This window comes from Carassius gibelio, chromosome A18 (assembly GCF_023724105.1).
Source record: "Carassius gibelio isolate Cgi1373 ecotype wild population from Czech Republic chromosome A18, carGib1.2-hapl.c, whole genome shotgun sequence".
Classification (NCBI taxonomy): Eukaryota; Metazoa; Chordata; class Actinopteri; order Cypriniformes; family Cyprinidae; genus Carassius; species Carassius gibelio.
In genome coordinates this window covers 23,646,026-23,669,258 of record NC_068388.1, presented here as the reverse complement: position 1 = coordinate 23,669,258, position 23,233 = coordinate 23,646,026, and the positions used below count along the sequence as shown (strand labels likewise).

Below are 23,233 nucleotides of genomic sequence, written 5' to 3'. Positions count from 1 at the left end.
TGTTTATTATTGTTTATCTTTATCTTTATGATTTTTTAATATATTGCTTTGTGGGGAGGGGATTGTTTTTTTTTTATATTTATATATATATATATATATATATATATATATATATATATATATATATATATATATATATTGCTGTTTTATTCCGTTGCTTTTCTGTTTTGTTTTTCTTGTTTTTGTGTTTAAAAAAAAAATAAAACTATAAATAAAAATGTATAAAAAAATAAAATAAAAATAACATAAAAATAAAGTACCACCTAACTGTGATAAAGCAAATTTAAGATAAAAACACAATGGCTAAAGCAACCATGCCATTTTAGCTTTCTTCTTCAAGTATTTGTTCACTTTTATCATTACGGGGAAGTCGTGGCCTAGTGGTTAGAGAGTTTGACTCCTAAGGTTGTGGGTTCGAATCTCGGGCCGGCAATACCACGACGTAGGTGCCCTTGAGAAAGGCATTGAACCCCCAACTGCTCCCCGGGCGCCGAAGCATAAATGGCTTCCCACAGCTCCTGGTGTGTGTTCACAGTGTGTGTGTGTGTTCACTGCTCTGTGTGTACTTCGGATGGGTTAAATGCAGAGCACGAATTCTGAGTATGGGTCACCATACTTGGCTGAATGTCACTTTACTTTACTTTAAAAATCACTGTTTATCGTGACTTTTACCCAAGTGCTCCACATCAGTTACCAGGTGAGCTACTGAGCAAGTTTACTTAGCAAGGAACCACATGAAAATCAATCATAATTTGGGTTAAAAGGAATAAAAAATTTTGAATTTTAACTGTCTCTAGTGTTCATTTAATCTGGAAACTGCAGTCAATTGAATGCATAGGTATGTTGTTGGAGTTTTGCTGAAATGTTGGTAGAGGCTAATTTTTCCAATGAGCCTGGGTGAAAATATCATTAGCACAGTAGGAACAGAAGTCGTCAAAGGAAAGTTCTCACCATGATACACAAACAAATATCTGGTGTGTGCGTGAGAGAGAGAGCATCCAGTATGTAGTGCTTAAATACACTGAAGTAAATTAATGTTATAGTGTGGTACAGAAATCCAGACGGACAGATGGGCGATCAGACGTAATGTGCAAGAGTACAAGAATGAGCAAGGGGGAGGATTGTGTTCTATATTGTATTACTGAGATTCAAATAGTGAGAGTCTAACTCAGGCTCAGCTGTTAAAGGGACACTTTTTGAAATTAGGCTAATTTTCCAGCTCCCTTAGAGTTAAACAGTTGAGTTTTACCATTTTTTTCTCTATTGTAGTTACAATGTAAGTTCAACGGAAAATGAAAAAGTTGCAATTTTCTAGGTTGGTAGAAACTATACTCTCATTCTGGCGTAATAATCAAGGAGCTTTGCCTGAAAATAGTCCCCAGCTATAGTTTGTGTAGTTGCAGCAATAGCAAAGTTGCTGGGGACTATTTTCAGGCACTGTGTAATACCACTGCTACTCCTGCACCCATGGTATGGCAGCAAAGCTCCTTGATTATTACGCCAGAATGAGAGTATAGTTCCTAGACATATCAGCCTAGAAAATCAAAACTTTTAATTTTCTGTTGGTCTTAGTTCACGATGTAACTGCAGAAGAGTCAAGTGTTAAATAGGAAAAAAAAAATAGAAAGTATTTGGTCATTTTTGTGCGAGATGTTAACGGTCTAATCAGATTCAATGATATATGCTAAGCTAAGCTAAAAGTGTTACCGCCAGACCCCGAGATTGGCTGAATGGATTCGAAAATGGTGAAACTCAACTGTTTAACTCTAGGGGATTTGGAAAATGTTTATGTGTTCCCTTAACTCCTGCTTGGTCTCACCTCCTCCATTCCTTTTATAATTTCATTTCATTTAATATACTAAAGTCATCACCATAACATCACTATATTCACCTGAAGCATGCATCTCAACCGTGTTTTAATATTCTGAGTTTGTTTTTATGTTTATATTTTCCATTTTGGTTTTAATTATTGTTAAAGTTTAAGTAATTCATTTGCGTGTTTTTGCCATTGTTAATATAGTTTTTGATAAAAAAATAATAATAGTTATTCAGTTTTACTTTTTTAGTACATCATGTTTAACTAAATTGGGTACAGTACAAAATGACCTTATTTGTTTAAATTTATAACATAACCAGTCATAAATATTTTTTCCAAACATGATATTTCCTCAATTTTATTTTTAAAAACAAGCTTTATTTTACATTGCATGTTAATGACAAACAGCAACCATTGTGTCACTTGCTGTATCATAAACAAGCTAATTACCTCTCTAAAAATGGTACCTAGCAACTACTCAGAACACCCTAACAGTCGCCTAACAAAGTCATCTTAGCAACCATACAGAATAATCGCAAACCGGCACCTTAATATTGTGGTAGCATCTTTTGCAAGCACAATGCATATCACCTTAAAAAAAACAACAACAACATCTAATTAGATTTATTTTAAGAATGCACATTGTGTTTTTTTATTTATTTGTTTATTTAGACCTGTGTGTCAGAAAAAAGCAGTAACTGAGCCACCTATCAGCACCACAATACATTAATAGTGCCACCTGACAGCTGAGACGCTCCAAACCTCCAGCGCAAGATCCGTTCTTATGTGAATATGACAGTTATTGTGGCAGGTTACTCTCTCTCTCTCTCTCTCTCTCTCTCTCTCTCTCTCTCTCTTGCTGTTATTGTCTATCTTTCAATAGCAGATGCAGTCATCAGGCCAGAACTATTAACATACTTTATACACTTAGTATATAAACCCTTATGGATGCTTTAGGTCATTTACTGTTGCATTAAGAGCCAGCAGCTGGAATAAGAGAGATGAATTGCTACATCTGTTGTACCTGAGGGTGAAATCCATCCTTGCTCAGAGAAACGTACAGATTCCAAAGACATTTGTCACTAATGTGATCTTAAGTGTTTTAAATTAAGAGTTAAAGAAGAGCGCACACACACACACACATCCACAAGGACACATTTGAAATAAATGTGTCTAGCAACATGATATGCTTTTAAGACATCTATGAGTCATCATGGTATGTGTGAGTGTGTGTATGTGGAAGAGTCAGTGTGTCCCCACGTTGAAGAACCATTTAAAACTCTCAAAATCAAAATTATGTCAAGTGAATAGAGTGATGTGAGATGAACACAGAAGAAAAAAAGAGAGCCTGAAAGCCTTGTTTAACAGTAAAGAGTGATAAATAAATGATATTAAGTGCTGTTCAAGCTGTGTAAACATGAGCGAAAAAGGAGACAAATCTTTTTATATGCAATGTCTTAGTTACTCAACCTTTTGCCATTCTAAACCTGTATGCTTTTTTGTTAGTGGAAGTGACAGTCATTTTGATGGCAGTTCATAGTGATCAACTTAAAATTGCCATGAAATGGTCTGTGTGACATGTACACTTTAAGTCTTCTGAAGCCCAACGGTAGCTTTGTGAGAGGATAAGACTAACATTTTACTGGGTAATTCACCGCTGGCAAGATGGGCTTTAAATCAAACTTGACTGTCTATGCAGTAGATTTTTTTTTATCTTGATTTTTTTTTTTTATCTTGATCTGGTATACAATTATCTGGTATACAAAAATGCAGATGTTTGATGTGTAAGTTTATCAAAAGCCTGGAGCTGTCAAAAGTGCACCATTTGACATAAAATTACACATTTTTGTGTCATCCGGTGAACTTTAGCAGACAAATGTGCTGGTAACATTGAGAAAACAATACACATTTTTCATTTTCATATACTACTGACTTTGTAGCAAAACAAAACTGGTTGAAAATCTGTGGACCTGAGACATTATTCACTGCATTCATAGCAAATATGTAACTTTCAGGCAACGCTGCAGAAGATTTGGCATGTTGTAAATGAAAGAGATGAAAATGCGGAATGGAGCATGACATTCGAAAGCCGCGGGAGATGAGAAGATTTCCAGTGCTGCTGTTGTGTGTTTGTACTTTACTTTTCTGTTTTTTTTCTCTAAGCTCAGCTTCTCTCTTCCCAGATTTGCTTCGTAAACCTGGACAGACATACTCCTGATCAGCATGACGAAAGCTATGTTAAGGTGGGAGATTCTCCTTGCATGCATATACTGCTATAAAAAACATAGGTTGTTTTGAATGGAAACATCTGCAATATTGTAAGCAATAAACATTACCAGTTGACATTTCATCAATATCCAAATAAATATCTACCCCCTCCATCCTCCCATTTCTAATTCATTTAAAGTTAATAACAAACATGTCTAACATCATTTCATTAGCGTACGACATAAACAATGTTTCATCTAATTAAAAGGGAAATTAGAAACAACACAAATTACCAAGATAATGCAAGCAAAGACCCACATTTATGTGACTTGAATATAAGCGTACATTTCCCCACAGAAACTAGCCTCAGTGTGCCCAGAGCTGCCACAGTTAATTGAGTCTCTCGGAGTTCAGCAACCCAAAGAAAATGAAATTCTGCTTCTCAGCAGCCTAGAGTCACCGGACTCCTGCCAGCATGACCCCAGCCACCCACAGGTAAGATATGAATACAGACCAGAACAACTGACATAATTTTACAGCTTACAGTCTGCCTGGTTGACCTGTGTTTGTGTTTATGTGTGTATCTCAGAGCCAGAGAACAGTGGATGTCTGTCTGGTGCATTGTTCCTGTGGCCGCCGCCCAGCCCAAACCAACAGTGTCATTTTTGAGATCAACAAATTCCTGATTGGACTACAGTCAGGGCAAGAGAGGCAGAGGCATGGCCGATTGGCTGGTCAGCGGGCTGCTGAAGATGACACCAACCGCTCTGTGTCATCCATAGAAGAAGACTTCCTCACTGCCTCTGAACAGCTTGGGGAAGACAGCGAGGAGGATCCATTCAGAAATGGTATCCATCTCCCAGTCAACCCAGAAATCCAGTTCTATCCAGAAATCCAGTCAGCAATCTCATTAAAATTCCATATCTTATCTTCTGAATGGTATTTTCTATATCCTTGTTGTGCGTATGTAATGAGAAAACTCAACTTTCACTGCATTTTTCCTCCAGTCCACCTTGTGAATAGAGATGGAAAATTGCTTGAATTATGGCTGAAAGAGCATTCAGCCATTTACGTTTTCTTGGTATCTGTGAGCCTGCTTCGATAAGAGTGGCCCTATTTGGAGGACTGTATGGGAGTGTTTCCACCCCGAGGCTATTGCTTAGTTTAGTAACAGGATTTAGCCCTAGTCGCTACCAATGAGATTATGGTTTTCAAAACAATTTGGGCATGTCACATAAATTTCATTCCATAAATAGCATATTAATAAAGTCTTTAGTTTTGCCTTTGGAAATAATTTGGATCCGGACTTCTGTCTAGGTTGCACTGGTTATAATCTTAATCAGAACTGCAATCTGCTATACTTGTTTAGATACAAAGTAACCAAGCAACAGCATGGATGCACAAGAACATACAGCAGTGAAACAATTAATTCACTTCAGTCTATGTTAATGAGTATGTGTGTGAAACGAAAAGAGAAACAAATGGGAAGAATACCAAAACATTTTATGAAGGTTGTTTTTGGGAATATGCCATGGATGATTCTCCAACAAAGAAGCACTGTCCCCAAAATGTCTTGTGCATTTCCATTGTGCATATCGGAAAGCTTGTTTGTCTTGCATTATTCTGTGCTACTGCTTTGGCCTCTAACAGTAAGCCTAACCCATGAATGTCTACATGCGTCCATACTCACCCCAAGTCTAATATTAAAGAGACAAGACACACTGGGCTCTGCTGGGCTAATCTATAATTAATCTCTCATATGAAATTAGAAGTAACACTGAGTGAGGGTTATGCTCTCCTCAAAGACAATATAATATTCATAATCAGATCTGCCAAGAAAGGGATCTGCATTTGTATTGTCTTGATTATGGAAAAGGAAAAACTGATACAAATACAACATTGTGCTATGAATAGCTCTGACTGGACCCTCACTATATACATTGAACATAGCAAGCGACAGGAGCGGATAGATCTTGATACTTTTTACGCCCTTTCTCAGTTTTGTCCTTTATTTTCACTCACTCTTCCTCATATCTTGTCTTTCTTTTTGTAAGACTAATTTCTGACTTGGCTTGTGAATGGGCTTCATTTACATGTGCATTAAATTTGACTTTTTGTGTTGGATTATAAAACCATTTTCAGAGACCATTTTAATCTATTTCCTCTCTCTCTTTGTATCCCCCACCATATTCCTCATCAACCCTGCCACATGTCTTTCTTTCTGCAGATCCTGAGATTTCTATCATGCCCGAGTCGGTTAAGGTGTTAAGAGCAGCCCACGCTCGAAGGAGGAGTGAAATAGAGAGAGAGGATAGTGAGGACTCTGAGACCCTCTGCAACTCTTCCAACTCCCAAAGGCTTTCGAGAACATATTCTGCCTCCTCAAGAGGCCCACCTGCTACCCCAAAAAAAGTAAATCATCACACTAGTGAGTCAGCCGGTCACTATGCCACCAATCTGGCTGAGTCAGTCCTGCAGGATGCTTTTATTCATTTGTCACAAGATGAACCTTCTTTTGTCACAGAGGCAGCTGTGAGTGTGTCCACCACCTCGCAGCACTCAAGTGAAGTAAGCCACTCCAGTGAAGAGCCACTGAGGGCTCGAGCCTGCTCTTTTGAACTTCCTAAAATCGTGATTGTACAGAGTCCTGACAACAGTGAGGAGGTAACAGAGTGGCCAGAAACTCAGTCACATGGAACATCAGAGCATGATAGAGTAAACGATGCCAAAATGAAGCATGGAAGTCACCCCAAGCACAACTCAGCAATTGGGCATGCCACTAAGCCAGTAGAAATAGCTTTGGCATGTGCTGCGAGTGTCATTGGTACCATTACCACCCCTCAGGTCACAGAACAACTCACACTGGAGTCAGGAGAAGATGATGAGTGTGAGAATGAAGAAGAAGAGAGTGAGACCGAACAAGGAGAGTATTTGTTTTCCTCCGCAGTATGTGGAATGTCTCAGGTTGTTGGTGCCGTAGCCGCAGTAGATCTTGCAGAAGACTCTGGGGATAATGACGACTCGACAGACATGTACTCTGCCTCTATGGGACTTCTGTCAGTTGCCCAAGCTTCAACTGCAGTTCCTCTCCACTGTAGTATTGCAGAGGGTACCAGTGTTGAGTCCTTCAGAGCCAATGTCGCTGAAGTTCTCCTCAGGGAAGCTTCGGCAGTACTCACCCACAGACAAAGTTACTCAAGTGTTGCAAACTTCCTTGAGACCACACATAACAAAATAGTGGATGGCATCACAAATTCAAGAAGGCTCTATCAGGAGCAACAGGATCTTGATCATTTTACCCAGGAAATATCAGATCATATCTTTCAGTATGCCCTTGAGAAGGCTGAGAAGAGAAAAGAGCTTGAGGGTCCAGGAAAAGATGCCCCAAACATTGAAGGTTTCCTCTTGGATTGTGTGGATAAATTGCTCTTTGATGTCTTATGTGTAACATCAATGAAAATAAATGACATTTCAAAATATAGCCAGGCTTATAATCATGGGGAAAGGCAAAGCAGTGTGGAGACGTTGTCTGCACTCATAGGGAAAAGAGAGAGAGAGCATAAGTATGTACAGGATGAGAGAGAAAATGAGCTAAAACAGAAAGAACCTTACAGACTTACTCTGAACAGAGTGACTGCACCTCTGGTCAAAGAGCAATTTGACCTGCAATGGCAGCTGGGCAAGACTGACAAGAACACAGACTCTGTGCTCCCTTCAGCTGAAAGCTCTCCACTTCACATTACACGAGGGAGGGCAGGAGGAGAGACTGAGACCAGGAAGCAGTCTTTATCACCCTCTTCAGGAGCACTTGTGGCACTTCAAATGGATTCATGTGAGTCCAAAACTCCTGTCACATGCTTTGCTGAAGACTTGGCGACCACAGTGGTCTCCATGGCTACAGAGCTGGCAGCGATATGCCTGGAGAACTCGAGTGGAAAGCAGCCGTGGTTCTGCGCTTTAAAGGGTGGATTGGAAGGTCATGAGGGACTGCTTTTGCCCTGCCGCACAGCCGTAGCCCTCCGCCGGAAAGAGGCACAAAATGGCACCGCAGTCACCAAGAAACACAGACCTCCACGTCTCAGTGAAATCAAACGTAAAACCGAAGAACAGCCTGAACTCATGGAGCGCCTGGTCAACCGCGTCGTGGACGAAACAGTCAATCTAGACGAACCTACCACCTCTGATCCATTTGCACTCTTTGCATCAGAGGTAACAGCCAGGATAATGAACTGTCCAGAACTGAGTGTGGTTGACACTTCCAAATCTGAACAGTCATCTCGCAGCCGCCTACAGTGTGAAAGGTGGAGCAGCAGGGGGAAACCATCGAGCTATGAGAGCATTCCAGAGGAGGATGCAGATCCCTCTCGAACTTCAAACACTTTGGGACCGGGAAACCGGCTTGGGAATAATTTAAGCAGAGGTAGCTCCATCTCCAAGCAGTCCAGTTGTGAGAGCATTACGGATGAGTTCTCTCAGTTTATGTTTAACCAGATGGAGACAGAAGGTCGAGAGTTTGACCTTCTACTGGACTACTATGCTGGGAAAAATGCCAGCAACATCCTTGCAGCAGCTGTTCAGCAAGCTGCCAGTAAAAAAAATGGACACCTCAATGTGCGCACATCATCTTGTCTCTCTAAGCAGTCCAGTACTGAGAGTATCACTGAGGAGTTTTATCGCTTCATGCTGAGAGACATGGACAAAGAGAACATGGACTACAGTCTGACCAAGACCAAAGAGTGGAGTAATAACCTATTACCCCCGTCTCCCAGAACCCCATTTTGTATCCGTCAGTCGTCTGTTCCTGACAGGAGATCCTCAGATTCCAGACTAAGTGTAAATTCACCCATCAAGGCCAATTCATTTGATGGTTTTGCAAGAAATGTACACAGGGACTCGCTCAACATCTATCCAACCAACTCTGTGTCATCAACAGGACTCTGCAAGTCAGATTCATGCTTGTATAAGCGTGGCCAAACGGACCAAATCACAGACATGCTAATTCATGAAACCTGGGCCAGCTCTATCGAGTCTCTAATGCGCAAGAATAAGATCATTGCGGAGCCCTCCGAGGACAGTATTGAGCTCGATTCAGCAGACCTCCAACCACATGTTCAGCTCTTTGCTAACCGTCTAGCGGCAGACATCGTAGAGAGTGGCAAATTCCTGCTTGGAGGCCAGCAGGATGCCATTGTGACTGCTTGTAAGCCACAGGTTCCAGTTGGAGAAAGGAGACATGGCTTTAAACATTCTCGTCGTGAAAATAGTGGAAACCGGCCAAGTATAGAGCATCAAGAAAATAGTGGTAGCTCTCACAGTTCGTCCTGTGTGAGGCAAGCATGGCGTGGACAGAGGGAGGTACCCTTGATCCACATTGAACCAGATCAAAGAGAAGAGGCCTCAGAAGACAGGGGGAGGATTGAGCTCCACCACACAGAAGCACCCCATCAGATCCAGCCACACAGTGGCAAAGAGAATGAAACAGCAAACAAAAACAGGTAAGTCTACATAAAAGCACCCACAACCTTTATTCTTTCAGAGGTTAAGTCTTAATTCTTATCAGCAAAATGTGTGTAAGAGTAAAGTTGGGGGGGGGGGCGAGAGAAAGAATGCACAAATGTTAAAGATGTCATGAATTGTATTTTTTTATTATTGTATTCTACCCTAAATTTTCCATGCCAGTGGGTGGACCAAAGTGAGAATGATGAAGTAGGCTTTGGTTTGTGCCTGTCAAGGCAATCTTGTGCTGATGTATTAACCTTTATTACATAATGAAGAAAAGGAATTACAAAATGAGTAGTTCTGGCAGCTTAGTTTCAATAAAAGCTGTTTTGTGGACTAAAAAGCATGTTTCGAAACTTAGTGTTTTCCTAAAGTACAGTGACCTCTTCTAGATCATGAAGAATTCTCAATTCATGACTTCTTTTTTAGACGTTTTCAGCAGATTAACACAGATAAAACATTTTGCTTCATGTGTGGTCATACACGGTGTTTATATATCCAAATAGCAGATCTCTGCAAAGTGGTTCTCCACTGGATCACCAATTTTTACCGACAATTTTCTACACTGCTAAAAAATTTATTAATAAATTGGAAAAATAGGTTTTACCTATGTTCCCTTGATTTTTACTTTTCTTGACCCAGGCTCTGGGCAGCGATAGACACTTTGGGGCAAAGTTAGCAAATTAAAAATAAAGAGCATTTTTACATAGAAAAGATCATCAGCTGCTGCCTCAGGATCAGTCATCAAGTAGAATTACTGGCTCATTGTGACACTGCAGGTTTGCCATGTGTCGTCTTTACCCCCTAAGCAGTGACAAAGACAGGGCCTCCTCAGTGGCCACAGCGCCCTCTGCAGGTGTGGAGGTGGAGCGACGCTCTCTCAGCGCTAGCAGTGAGGAAAGTGGCTCAGGCAGCTGGGCCCAAATTGTCCCTGAAGATGACCCCCAGGAGGAGACCACCAGTAGCTTTATCCAGCTAAGCGAGGGGTCAGTCTTCCGGTAGACCATCATGCCTTGCTGGACAGTGTGCTTCTCCATTTGGCTTTCCATTAAGCTACATGTGCTAGATGCAAGTCTTGACAGTGCTGGGCATGTCCAGAGCGCAGTGTAGCACCCATATGCGAGCCTGCTTCTCTCATCTTTACATTAGCAATTGATTTAATTAGATCTCTGATGAGAGCTAAGTGTTAAAGCACTAACTTTGCCCTCACTGTATAACTAATATAACAGTTTTGACATATCTTAATTGATATTAATGTGATGTGGCTTGTGTGATTAGTCATCAGCCAGACACTCACATAATGATGTTATCTTTAAAGTCTGTAGCTGTTGCCCTTAATTCCTGTTGATCACTCAAATGCACAGACATAGTGATACAGAATGAGATTTGATGGCTTGTCGAGACATGCACATACAGTATTGTAATAAATATAACAAAAAATTCTTACTAGATGTTGCTGTCATTACTGTTATGCGACACTTTTTGAGTTCAGTTAGTTTTAGAAAATGAATATCCTGGTGTTGTGATTTATAGTTTATACCAGATTATCAGTAGTGCTCTACTTACACCGAAGAAGTTGATTCATTTTAATGTAATTATATACACAGTGGCAAGAAAATGAATTAAAGATATCTAACAGAACAAAAGGGTGCAAATATAGTTGATTTATAGTTAGCTTACATGAAGCTTTGTACATTTGGATTGTTTTCTTAACCATCTTTTGAAGCCCTGATTGTGTTATGTAGTAATTGAAACAAATATATGGATTGTTTAATTAACCGGAATCAAATCCTTTGCTAATAAATTATAATCAAGTGTTATGTGTTGTTTTTCCACAAAATATAATGTCGCTTTGTAGAAGATAATGTCATTAAGAAATTATTACAAAAGTGGAAGCAAAGTTGAGGACATAGAAAAAACAATATTGGGAATAAACCATGCCTGTAAATGATTTATTTGAAACCTTTTGATTGGAGAAGTAAAAAAAATAAATAAAAAAATTATGAAACATCTGATATATGTCAATAAATAGTTATTTACAGTATATGGGGAAAATGGCAATATCTACTCAAGTAAGAAAAGCAATCAATTTAAACCAGGGTTAGTGTGGTTAACTAAAAAATATTTTTGTTACTTGACATTAAATAAGCATTAACTGAAATAAAATAAAATATACAAAAAAAAAAAAGTATTTTTATTTCAGATAGTTGCAAAGGCAGCAGTTCTCGTTTACATTTAGTTTAACTTAATGTACTTACTCCAATTAAAGTGAAATACATTTGAATAAAAACTATGTAAACACATAAAAATGACAAAAACACAATAAAATGACAAAAAAAATAATGAAAAGTTTAAAAATAAAAAAATATTATTCAAATTTATGTTTTTATTTATATATTAAATGTTATGCTATGTGTTAAAGTATATAAGATAGAGACATGAAAATGTTCTGCATAACAGGAATGACCCTTTTGTTTTCACATCGGACTATTTCCTTCCATACACACACACACACACACACACATATATAAACACACCCTAAGCCAGTGCCTGAGCTAGTGTAACTCTCAGAAGTGAGAGTGATTCCATTTGTGAGTCTAGTCCAGCACAGCTGTGTGAGTAAACGGCTCTGACAGCATGACTGGAGTCTGGAGCAGAGCTTTCATCTAAAGACACAGCAGCCAGTGCTTAAAGTCCTGACAGGATGTGCCCCACACTGACAGGCAGGTGTCATATGTCACATCCTGTTGACTCTAGAATGAAAAGGATGTAATGGGTGTGCGAGTCCCTCTTGCTGATTGAATCATGCCCAGCCTGCCACACTCACCAACGCTTCCCAACCTGCGCCAACTCAACGCCATCCTCACTTACCCGAGTCTGGGTATCCGGCCATTCGCCTCCATCTGGCTTTAACCCCCACTTCATTGTCTTTCTGCCCTGTCAGGGGGAAAGCTTATTCTCTGCTTGTTCTCCCGGCTGTTGCTGGTATTGGCACAGGTGTCTCACGTTCATAGTCATCAGCTGGCATTGACTTGCTGGTGATGTCCATGCTAATGAATCTCATGCTAATGTTCATGTCTACTCGCTCCACTCCAAGATCCGCTGCTGTCCACGGCTTGGTGATCATCGCTGAGAAAACTTGTAGCTTCTGCATTGTTCACAGCCTTAAAGGTCCAACAAGAGGAAACATAGAAAGAGAAAGAGCACCAGTCAAAATTTGGAACACTTTTTAATGCTTTTTAATGTTGCTGAAAGAAGCCAATGCTGCATTTATTTGATCAATAAAAAACTTAATATTGTGGAACATTATTATAATAATAAAAAAAGTTTTCTATTTGAATATATTTAAAAAATGTATTATTTCCTGTGATGCACTGCTGAGTTTTCAGCATCATTACTCCAGTCTTCAGTGTCACATGATCCTTCAGACATCACTCTTAAATGCTGATTTAATGCTCAAGAAACATTTCTGATTATTATCAATGTTGAATCCATTCAAAAGTTTGAGGTAAGCAATACTCTTATATAGCAAGGATGCATTAAACTGATATGTTCTTTTGAACTTTCATTAAAGAATATTAATTTGTGTGTGTGTGTGTGTAGGTGTATATATAATTTTTATAATATATAATTTTTTTTTTTAAAGTCCGTGGAAAATTGTGTTTCATGGTCAGTCACAGCTGTGGCCGGTGGGATAGTGGGCATACTGACTTAACACATCTCTGCTGTCACAAAAAAAATAGTTATATATCTTAGCCCAGCTAATTTAAACAGTTTGATCACATTCTAGGGTTATTATTATGCATGAAAAAACATATACAACACTGTTAAGAATACTATTAAAAAATACAACCATTAGTTGTTTATTAGTGCTACCAGTATTACAACATCAGCACTGTAACTTATTTGTAACATGTGAACTCTTAATTTAGTGCAATATTTTTTCATTGCAACATTTTAGTGCAACCTTCACCAACAACTGTAACTGGATTTATATTGTATACCTACATCCACTGTTATACCACCAGTCAATATTGTGACCATCCACATGTTTACTCATTCTGTGACATCAATCAACAAAACTGAATTATTGTCAATGAATATATTAATACTAGACACCTTAAAGATGACAAAAAATCTTTGTCATATACTTATGTTAACATATTTTACTAGCCTTTCGCTTTGGAGCTTATTATGGTACAAACCGGATTTTAACTGCTCTGGTCATGTGACAGTTTGCATTAATCATGTGACTTCACATATTTCATTGAGACCTTTTTTTCCATATTTGCAGGAATACAAAGGTTTTTAGAGCTTTATAAATGAAAACCTTTTTTACGGTCACGATTGTGACCGGTGGGATTTTAAACTGTTTTCAACATTGATATAAATTAGCATTATTAATACATTATTAATGTATGGTTTATTAGGATTGGGCAATATTTGGCTGAGATACAACTATTTGAAAACCTGGAATTTGAGGGTAAAAAAAAAAACCTAAAGTTCTGAAAATAACGTTTAAAGTTGTCCAAATGAAGTTCTTAGCAATGCATATTACTAATAAAAAAATAAGTTTGAATATATTTATAGTAGAAAATTTACAACATATCTTCATGGATCATGATCTTTACTTAATATCCCAATGATTTTTGGAATAAAACATGCATTTTTACATTATTGACACACTTTTTTCCTAATGAATGTTGTTCAGTTGCTTTGACGCAATGTATATTGTTTAAAGCGCTACATAAATAAAGGTGACTTGACTTTACTTGATCTATAATTTTGACCCATACAATTTATTTTTGGCTATTGCTGAAAATATACCCCAGCACCTTAAGACTGTTGTGCTCCAGGTCATATATTAGAATGATTTCTGAAGGACACTGAACACTGGAGTAATGATGCTGAAAATTCAGCTTTGCCCTTGCAAGAATACCATTTAAAATATATTCAAATAGAAAACAGCTCTTTTAAACTGTAAAAGTATTTCACAATATTATTGTTTTTTTTTGTTGTTGTTTTTATCAAATCAGTGCAACTATGATGAGCATAAAAAAGCATTCAAAAACATTAAAAAGTCATAATTATTCCAAACCTTTGACTGGTAGTGTCCTGCTACACATTTATCTTTTTATGTGCATATCTGTGTGTTTCAGAAATGGGAACAGCAGCGCTTCTAGTCTGGGATTGGCAGACCTGGAGGGCTTTCTAGACTACTCCATCTCCAGCAACCTAATCAGGTATCCAACAGCAACACGCTAACTGCGGCACACTTCGAGAAACTTGCTCAGAGCAGCAGAGCTAATGGCTGTTAAGCACTCATCCATATCCCAGAGTGCTGTCCAAATCCTTACGTCTGCAGCTCCCCTCCAGAGGTTATGGCCACAGTTAGAGCACAAGAAATTTGGGTCAAACTTGGATCACATTCTGTCATACTAGAGCGATATCTTCTTCTGCAAGTATGTAAATGTGCTCAGTTTGACGTGTCTGGGAACCGTCTCAAACATGGGCAGTTGTAATGGGCTTTGTCGCCAAAAGCCTTCAGTCATTTACTATTTTGAGCTCTTATTAGATGAGTGGCCCCTGAAAGGCTCCATGAGGCGTCTGGAACAAGGCCAGCATTGCTCTGTACAGCGTGATAATGATAGTGTGTCTGTTTGCAGCGAGGACAGAGAGAGGAAGGCATCACACTGTCAGGATCAGACGGACGGTGAGTGACACGTCCTCTTACAACCCTCTGCATGCACACGTACACATCTGAATGCAAGATCATTCATGGCTGGAACTTCACAACTGTGTTTGGAGTTGAAAGGAAATCACTGCTCTTCACACTTCTGCGCTAATGTATTCAGTTCGCATTTCTCATTTTCTGTCAGTCTGATCTTTTATATAAATGCTACATGTTCTTCTCGAGAGTGAACTTCATGTTATTTCTCTGTGAATGAGGATTTTTAGATTTTTAGGGGGCACCAGAGGCTCACTTGGTGCCCTCGATGAGATACTTTTTCAACTTTAGTTGTTCTTCATGCAAATGTAAGATAGGATAGACCTTGATTTTGGGAGTTACTGAATGTAATTATTCAAATGCACTAGGCTTTCAGCCTCTTCTAGAGTTAACATATTGGACTGTAAATTGCAATAGCCTGCGAGATTAGTCAAAATAAAACCAACATCATGCAAAGGCTGTGAATGAATTCGATCAATATATGTGCTACTGTGTTCCTTTACACATGAGCAGGTCGTGATCTGCAGGTGTTTGCTGCATCTCTGAGTGGCTCGGTTCACAGTAAATGCTGCTCCACATGAACCCATCTCTGCATCCGCTCTGAGTTTGGGTCATTTAACATGTCTTTGGGAACACAACATGTGCCAACCATCTCCCCATGCTTGAGAAACACTTGAGCAGTTGTCAACAAAGAGAAGCTTTAAAAGCTCCCTGCAGTTTTCTGCCAAAAAGAAGCTTGAATGTTTGATATTTGAAAATGAAGACAGGGCCATAAATATTAGCATTGTAATTGTACACTGTAAACAAACAAACAAACAAAAAATTATATTATTGTTTTCCTTAAATACTTTTTAATGACAAATCAAATGTTAGGATAGTAGGGGTGTAACGGTACGCAAAAATCACGGTTCAGTACTTACCTCGGTTTTAAAGTCACGGTTCGGTTCATTTTCGGTACAGTAAGGGAAAGAAATGCAAACATTAAACTGCAGGTTGTTTATTACTATAAATTTTTTTAACAATTTGTTTACACTTTTTTTTTATATACTTTTCTAATAAAATATATATAAAATAAAAAAAGAATAAGAAATAAAATACTGCTGCAAAGTTATCCACTAAATAAAATACTCTCAGTCTCAAACCAATATCATATAATAAAATATAATGAAAAATATAAATAAATAACTGTGATTACAGTGCAGCATTACCAATCCCAGCTTGTAGGCCTGCTCATATTTAATATGTATATATATATATATTATATGTATATATTATATATATATATATATATATATATATATATACATATTAAATATGAGCAGGCCTACATGCTGGGATTGGTAATATATATATATATATATATATATAAAACTTTTCCCAAGTGTAAAGTGCAGCATCAACAGTTTCAGTTTTTAGATGCTCAGATTTCGTTATTGCGTTGGACCGATCAGAATTAAGAGCAAAGGTCTGTTTGAATGCCAATGGGAGCTGCGTTTGAATTACAATCGTTTTTTTTCCTAGTTGTAGTGATGTTCACACTCGCGTGATGCCTCTTGAAAACATTAGGCCGGTGACACACTGGCATATTGCACCTGTCAAACATACGTAGTCTATTTTGCCATCAATACTGTTGACGGTGTCCTTTATCAATAGGCTTTATATTTATGCTCAACATGAAGTATAGATATTGTTGTCGTGAAGACAGGATCCTGGTCTGTTGGCGGTCTCCCTCTATGTCACCTACAAAAGGAGCAGCACGCCAGTGCCGCGTCAGGCACGATTCTGGTGTGTAAAGACACAGAAAACGCAACTGGCACGCAGCAGAAACGTAGGCTCACGCCACACAGCCAGTGTGTCGCCGGCCTTAGAATCAGCTGCAGGGTGGGATTTGCGCTGAACCATAGACAGTAAAAGAAATCTTGCAGAAACGGCGAGCTTGAGCGGGGAGTTCTTTGTCGTGAGTGAGCAGGAGTAAGTATTCTGATTAATTATTTTGTATGGTATTTTAAAATGTAACGCCAGTACGCCATATTAAGTTAATTGCCTGCGAGCTTCTCCTCCTGTCTGTACGGTAATGTGACAGAGAGCCGAGTGGTTATGACGCAATCGTTAGCCTATTTTTTACAAAAACTGTTTCTACGGGGCCATAATGTAACATAGAAGGTAATGGAGCCCTTTATACAATGTTGTGTATCTTTAGAAATAAATAATGGACAAACGGAGTCTTTAAACGGCTCAGATGTAAAGTTATTCGCTGTCAAAGTGACGCCAAAATGAATGGGAGTCAATGGGATGCTAACGCAAGTGAAGTTCTGCTACAAGATGGCAGCTCGCAGCCGACTTCAACTTCCGGTCGACTTCCTTGCCGCCTGCGCTGAACACGGAGACTTCCGCCACTTAATATGTTCGTTTGGAAACACGAAAATGTACCTATGTTCCGCGTACAAAATATTGCATACGGTCATTCGGTACACACGTGCACCGTACCGAAAGCCCTGTACCTAAACGATCCGGTACGAATACACGTACCGTTACACCCCTATAGGATAGTAAGATTAATTTGATTAGTTATAGAATATTAATAATTATTATTGTTGATGTCATGTTATGTGCTCCTACAAACAAGGAAACTTGAAGGGTGTTTTAATAGCTTTTTAAATAGCAATTTTTATCAGACAGCTTGCAGTTCTAAGTCGTGCAGCCTTACATTGCAGGGTTTGAAAAATCAAAGGGCTATATAATGTTGAAACTTTTCAAGACATTGATCACTTACATCTGCTCTGCATGTTAAATTCAGATAAGAGTATGTATATTAACGTAACAAAATGAGTGTAATAGTAGAAAATATGGTTAAAAATGTGTAGTGTATGGATCCATAAAGACTGAACATCACCGAACTGAATTTAAAAAGATTGGTTTGTAGGGAAAAGCCTTTTATTTAAAAGTCAAATTGTAACATGCACAAAAGAGTAAGGTCAGAATTGTTTTATTTGTTATGTATTGGGGAACTAATATTACTTTCTAGCCTAATTTATTAACATTATTTCTAATGGTCTAAGAATAGACCCCTGGAAAACCCACCTAAGTCAACCTCTGATCTAAATAGCCTAATAGTGGATTGTGTCTTACTGGTGTGCTATAAATTATTACAGGAGTAATATATATCCTTTTTTTTTTTTTTTTTTTTTTTTTGATCATCTCAGTTTCTACTGCTCTGTTTCTTAGGCTCTGCCTAAAATTGTGCGCCACAGCTCTTTGAGCACTCAGGATTTGGCAAAAGCAAAGCATTAGACTATTCTATGTCGATTTTCTAAGTGCCAGAAATGAAACTTACCTCACACATACAAATGGCCTAAAATAGTGTTTCAAATGTGGTTCTGTACAGCCCTGTTGTGATTCAGTTGATCTTGCTCGTGACCTTTCTGCATTTCCCTCTCTGCTGTTTATTTGAGTGGCCTTTAATCTTTGACCTCTCTATCTGAGTAACATCTACAGCACATGTGCTCTCGTCTCTTGAGTCAGCGTACAGTCTTACTGCAGCAGCACTGCTTGCCCTCTGCCCCTCATCGCTCAGTGTGCTTCTAGTCTTTGGCAGACGGACAGACGCTCTCGAGTCGAGAGAGAGAAAGAGAAAGAGACTTTTGTATTGCCAGCACAAACTCACACCTCACAAATGACTCATTCACATGCAGGAGAACAAAAGAGACGTTCAGACACAGGAGCTGACAGCAAAGCATCATCCTGCTGGGAGAGGGATGGAGGGATGAGGAGAGGGTGTTAGGATGGGAAGATGCAAGAAAACAGAGGACAGAATCGTTTAGGAACAGATCTTTATGTTTTGATGATAGAGATATCATGATGAAATAAATATTACTAAGGCGAATAAAAAAGAAAGAACAGATTGAATTGCATTTAAAGAGATAAGCTGAAAACCAAGAAAAATGTTGGAGCTCGAGAAAAGTGGGAGGAAGAATAAGCCCCACTTGAGCTCTTCATCATTCACACTGATCCACATTCATATAGAACAGTGGATCTTACAGAAAAACTTAAAGTCCTCAACTTGCCCTAAAATGTGCCTTTATAATTTGAATTTGAAATGCATAAGGACTAGGGGTGTACCGTAAATGTAATTTCATCACAACATGATCTGACATCAGTTCTATTAGCTAGTGATACTATTGTATAATTGCCAATACTTACCATGAAACATACCATAATTTTATTAAATTCAGAGTCTACAATCAAGACGTTATGTACATTATGATGTTATGTGCTTAACCAAAATAAAACCATTACAAAATTGTAATTTTGTAATAAAAGGAAATACTAAGACTAGTATTTTGTCACTTTTAGTTTTTATTAACAGTTTGTGTTTTTATTTTTTATAATTTTTATTTTTGTTGGTTTTAAAGATGGCGATGAACTAAAAAAAAAAATACAAATTAATAAAAACAAAAAACATTTAAAACAAAATTAATAAAACAAGCAAATCTTAAAATATACATGAAAAATAAAAAAAATGAAAACTACAGCAAACTGTTAATAAAACCTATAATAATCTTTAAATCTTAATGATTCTAAAATACTAATATGTTGCTATTTTACAATGCAAGTTATATTTTTTAACTCATTAGTGCACCATAATGTAACATTATAGTTTAAATAAACTCTCAGGATATAAATATATCATATCAGGATATAAATATATAAATATCGAAAAACGAAAAAGAAGTTGCATATGAGATCATCAATCATCTGATGACAGCTCATCACTGGCTCGTGCCATAAGATAAGCAATGATTGTTAATAACATTGTTACTGAAATGTGACTAAAAACCTGATTCATATTAGCCTTTATACAAAATAATAAAATATACTTGTGAAAAATGCACAATAAGACATTTTCCAAAACGTTTTACTCTAAAACTGAGTAAATTAAAGCCATAAATTTAACTAGATGTGTTCCAAATTTTAGGTTGATATCTGAAAAGTCTCATTTATTTCTAATTGTTTGGATGCAGTACCATTAAAAGTAATATTTCCACTAGATGAAACTGACTTCCCGTTATTTTCCAGTGCTGTCAATTTTTCAACAATCAAATTTCTTGGTGTGTTCACATAGCAAGTGCCAAAACTTTCGTACCATGCCAAGGATGTTAATTTATTATTATTATATTTTTACAAATCAGTCAGAAATTACCACATAGCACCAGAGGGTTAAAATTAAAAAATTAAAAATGCCTGTTGAAGCTACGCATTTTTACACCAGCAAATGTTTTCCAGTCAATTCTGCTTGCAAAATATTAGATCTACAGAAATCTAAAGAGTAGCATGCACAGAAGTGGCTGAAAGTGAGCGGTCTGGTTTTGTCTGACAGAAGTGACGTCGGGTCTGTCCACAGCCGGCAGCAGCTGTCAGCGCGAGCTCCTGGTGCTGAACTTTGACCTGGATTCGGAGTGTGTGGATGGAGAGCTGAGAGCGGCGCTGCAGTGGATCGCTGCGTCTGAGCTCGGCGTGCCGGCGCTCTACTTCAGAAAGACTCAGGAGCACAACCTCGCTAAGGTGAGGACAAACGGAGGTCATGCATTGGTCAGAATAACTAACCAGGTCCAAGCACAGCACTTCTCATTCATAAAGTTCTCCAGGCTCTCCATGGTTAAATATTTATGATTATAATTTGATTTTAGTGAGAGCTAGCAATAAGATTTTAATAATCTGAGCTGTGGTTAACTGAGTAAACACTGCTTACATTTTACAATATTTAAATCCATCCTGCAGAATCAAAACAGAAAATTCTAACAACAAGATGAATAAATAAAACCATGTAATCCATCTGGGCCATTATTCTCATGTTACTAATGAACATGAATGCAGTAAGGTCATGTGACTACAATGTTGCATTATACAATTTAAAAACATTTTAACAGTGCACAAAGTACACTGTTTTTAGAGAAAGAATGAATGAGATGTTGTCACTACAGCTGCTCGAGTGTGGAGAAAATGGTGCACAATGCACAGCATATGGAAATATGCTAAAACGAGACAGTCATGGGCGGGGCCTGAGCAATATGATATCATACTGCTCAGGAAATCTAATTGGCTACATAATTTAGATTTTGGGGGGTAAAAAAAAAAACTAAATGGATTTTTATCATTGTAAGTTGGTTGTTTCCACACACTGCAAAGGTACATTTATATGAAAACACCATGTAAAAGTGAATTTTGCAATCGATGTCCACCTTAAAATTATTGTTGGTGTAATGGTCAGGTGTCTCTATAGTTTTGTCCATATACGTAGTGTGTTTTCCTTTATTTGTTCTGCATGGCTTTGGCAATTAGTTGTTACATGCATATGCATAAATATGCATGTATGTTAGTGCTAACATGTATGGTCCATAACAAAACAATACTTTAACTAAAATAAAGTCAAAAATAAAATCGAATTTAAAATATCAAGGAGAGTAAAACAACACTGGTATAACTGCAGTGACTGTTGATAAAGATGCTCATGGCTGGTGAAGAACTGAACAGCGTGTGTTTGTTTCTCAGCTCCACAGAGTGGTGCAGTTGGCAGGTCAGAAGGCTTGGCGTGTCGGTGACTTGTTCAGCGCTGTGGCTCAGTTCTGTCAGCTCCACCAGGACCTGGAGCACAGAGGACGACCCGTGCCCAGTCTGTTCGACTGGATACTGAAGACCAAGCGCTAGAGCGCCACCCATCGATGCACCAGGAGCTGGAGATGCCACATAGCCGTCCTGAGCTAGCACACGTATATAGTCTGTGAAAACACCAAACACCAATCCCATTTGAGCTGCAAATAGACCCTCACACAACCAAACAGTTTATTGACTATTAGATCCCACAGACTCCTCCACAGCCACCGCCATGACTGTACATCAGCACGTTTTTCTAGAGCTCAGCTGTGAAACGCTTGTTTATCACAGGATAGCAAGGTTTACAACGGCTCCTGAACCCGAGATCCCTAGCATGAGGCTTCCTTAGTTCCCAACTTGCCCTCTCTGACCACCAGCACATCCACATTTGGTTTCCTTAAAATTCACAGCTGAGCTTTCATAAACCTTTATTCCTAGACCTCCATCTCTGTCACACTTGTATATGTCTTTGCTAGTTCACAGGAATTATGGGATGTATTGTAGGAAGAAATGCCTTGTCCATAACTTTGTGCTAGAGATGCACATTCACATAGATAGTGATTTAAGGACATTTCCCTTTAAATTACGCATGTTCCTGTCTTTACGCGCACGCAACGTTAGATCCACCGGTCACCAGCCTGCGCTGGTTAGATGAACATGCTTTAAACCGACCAATCAGCCTTGACGTTTTTAGCTTGCGGATTTTTACTCTACAACAAACCCGTTTCGAATGCACAACATGAGTTTTTATCAAGAATAGTGGACGTGCGAGCTCTGGTGTAGGGATTTAAAGATATGTAAATGTTTGTATTTAAAGTCAAATATAGTGAGATCCCATTCCAAACACAGTTTGTTGTTTTAAGTTTACATTGGCGAACACGTTCGGTCATTTTATTGTAGCTCTGAGACTGAAGTCTATGTTTAGTTTTGTGTGACTACTGTTATTTAAGAGAGTTTATTTTGGCTAGATGTAAATAGTCTAGACTGTGAGCTACTGTTCCTTTCGGCTGCAAATGGAAATTTCAGTTTTTGTGTTTTATGATCGCAAAGACATGCAGACAGACAGGATCACAGCACTAAAAGTCTCACCAGACCACTGTTAAAGTTCCAGTATAAGAGTATAGAGTATGTAAAGTACAAGTACAGTTTTGTCACGTAAAAGTTGACGTGTAAATGTGAAATCTGGTGGCGTTATGGTTTTCTCCACATATTAACATAATAGTAATGTGTTTTAATATCAGCGTTGAAGGCACACAACTGTATCCAGTCTGTCTCGATATACCTGAATGTATTTATCTTTTCAAAATAAAATTTGCGCACAGTGAGTTTGA

At 38.3% G+C, this 23,233-nt stretch overlaps 1 protein-coding gene across 3 annotated transcripts in view; it reads left to right on the top strand.

The window, feature by feature from the left end:
* The window catches only part of LOC127934252 (A-kinase anchor protein SPHKAP-like), a 47,770-nt gene extending 24,543 nt beyond the window's left edge, over positions 1-23,227 (top strand). Inside the window, exons 4-12 of one of the 3 annotated variants that reach the window (XM_052531515.1) lie at positions 4,000-4,059; positions 4,382-4,519; positions 4,614-4,872; positions 6,252-9,519; positions 10,333-10,509; positions 14,683-14,766; positions 15,190-15,236; positions 20,653-20,813; positions 21,801-23,227. In XM_052531515.1, the coding sequence (XP_052387475.1) occupies positions 4,000-4,059; positions 4,382-4,519; positions 4,614-4,872; positions 6,252-9,519; positions 10,333-10,509; positions 14,683-14,766; positions 15,190-15,236; positions 20,653-20,813; positions 21,801-21,956 (4,350 nt within the window). In that variant the 3' untranslated portion in view covers positions 21,957-23,227. Of the gene's footprint in view, positions 1-3,999; positions 4,060-4,381; positions 4,520-4,613; positions 4,873-6,251; positions 9,520-10,332; positions 10,510-14,682; positions 14,767-15,189; positions 15,237-20,628; positions 20,814-21,800 lie in introns of all 3 variants that reach the window. The other 2 variants (XM_052531514.1, XM_052531516.1) reach the window with 2 other exon arrangements.
* The last annotated feature ends 6 nt before the right edge of the window (positions 23,228-23,233 follow it).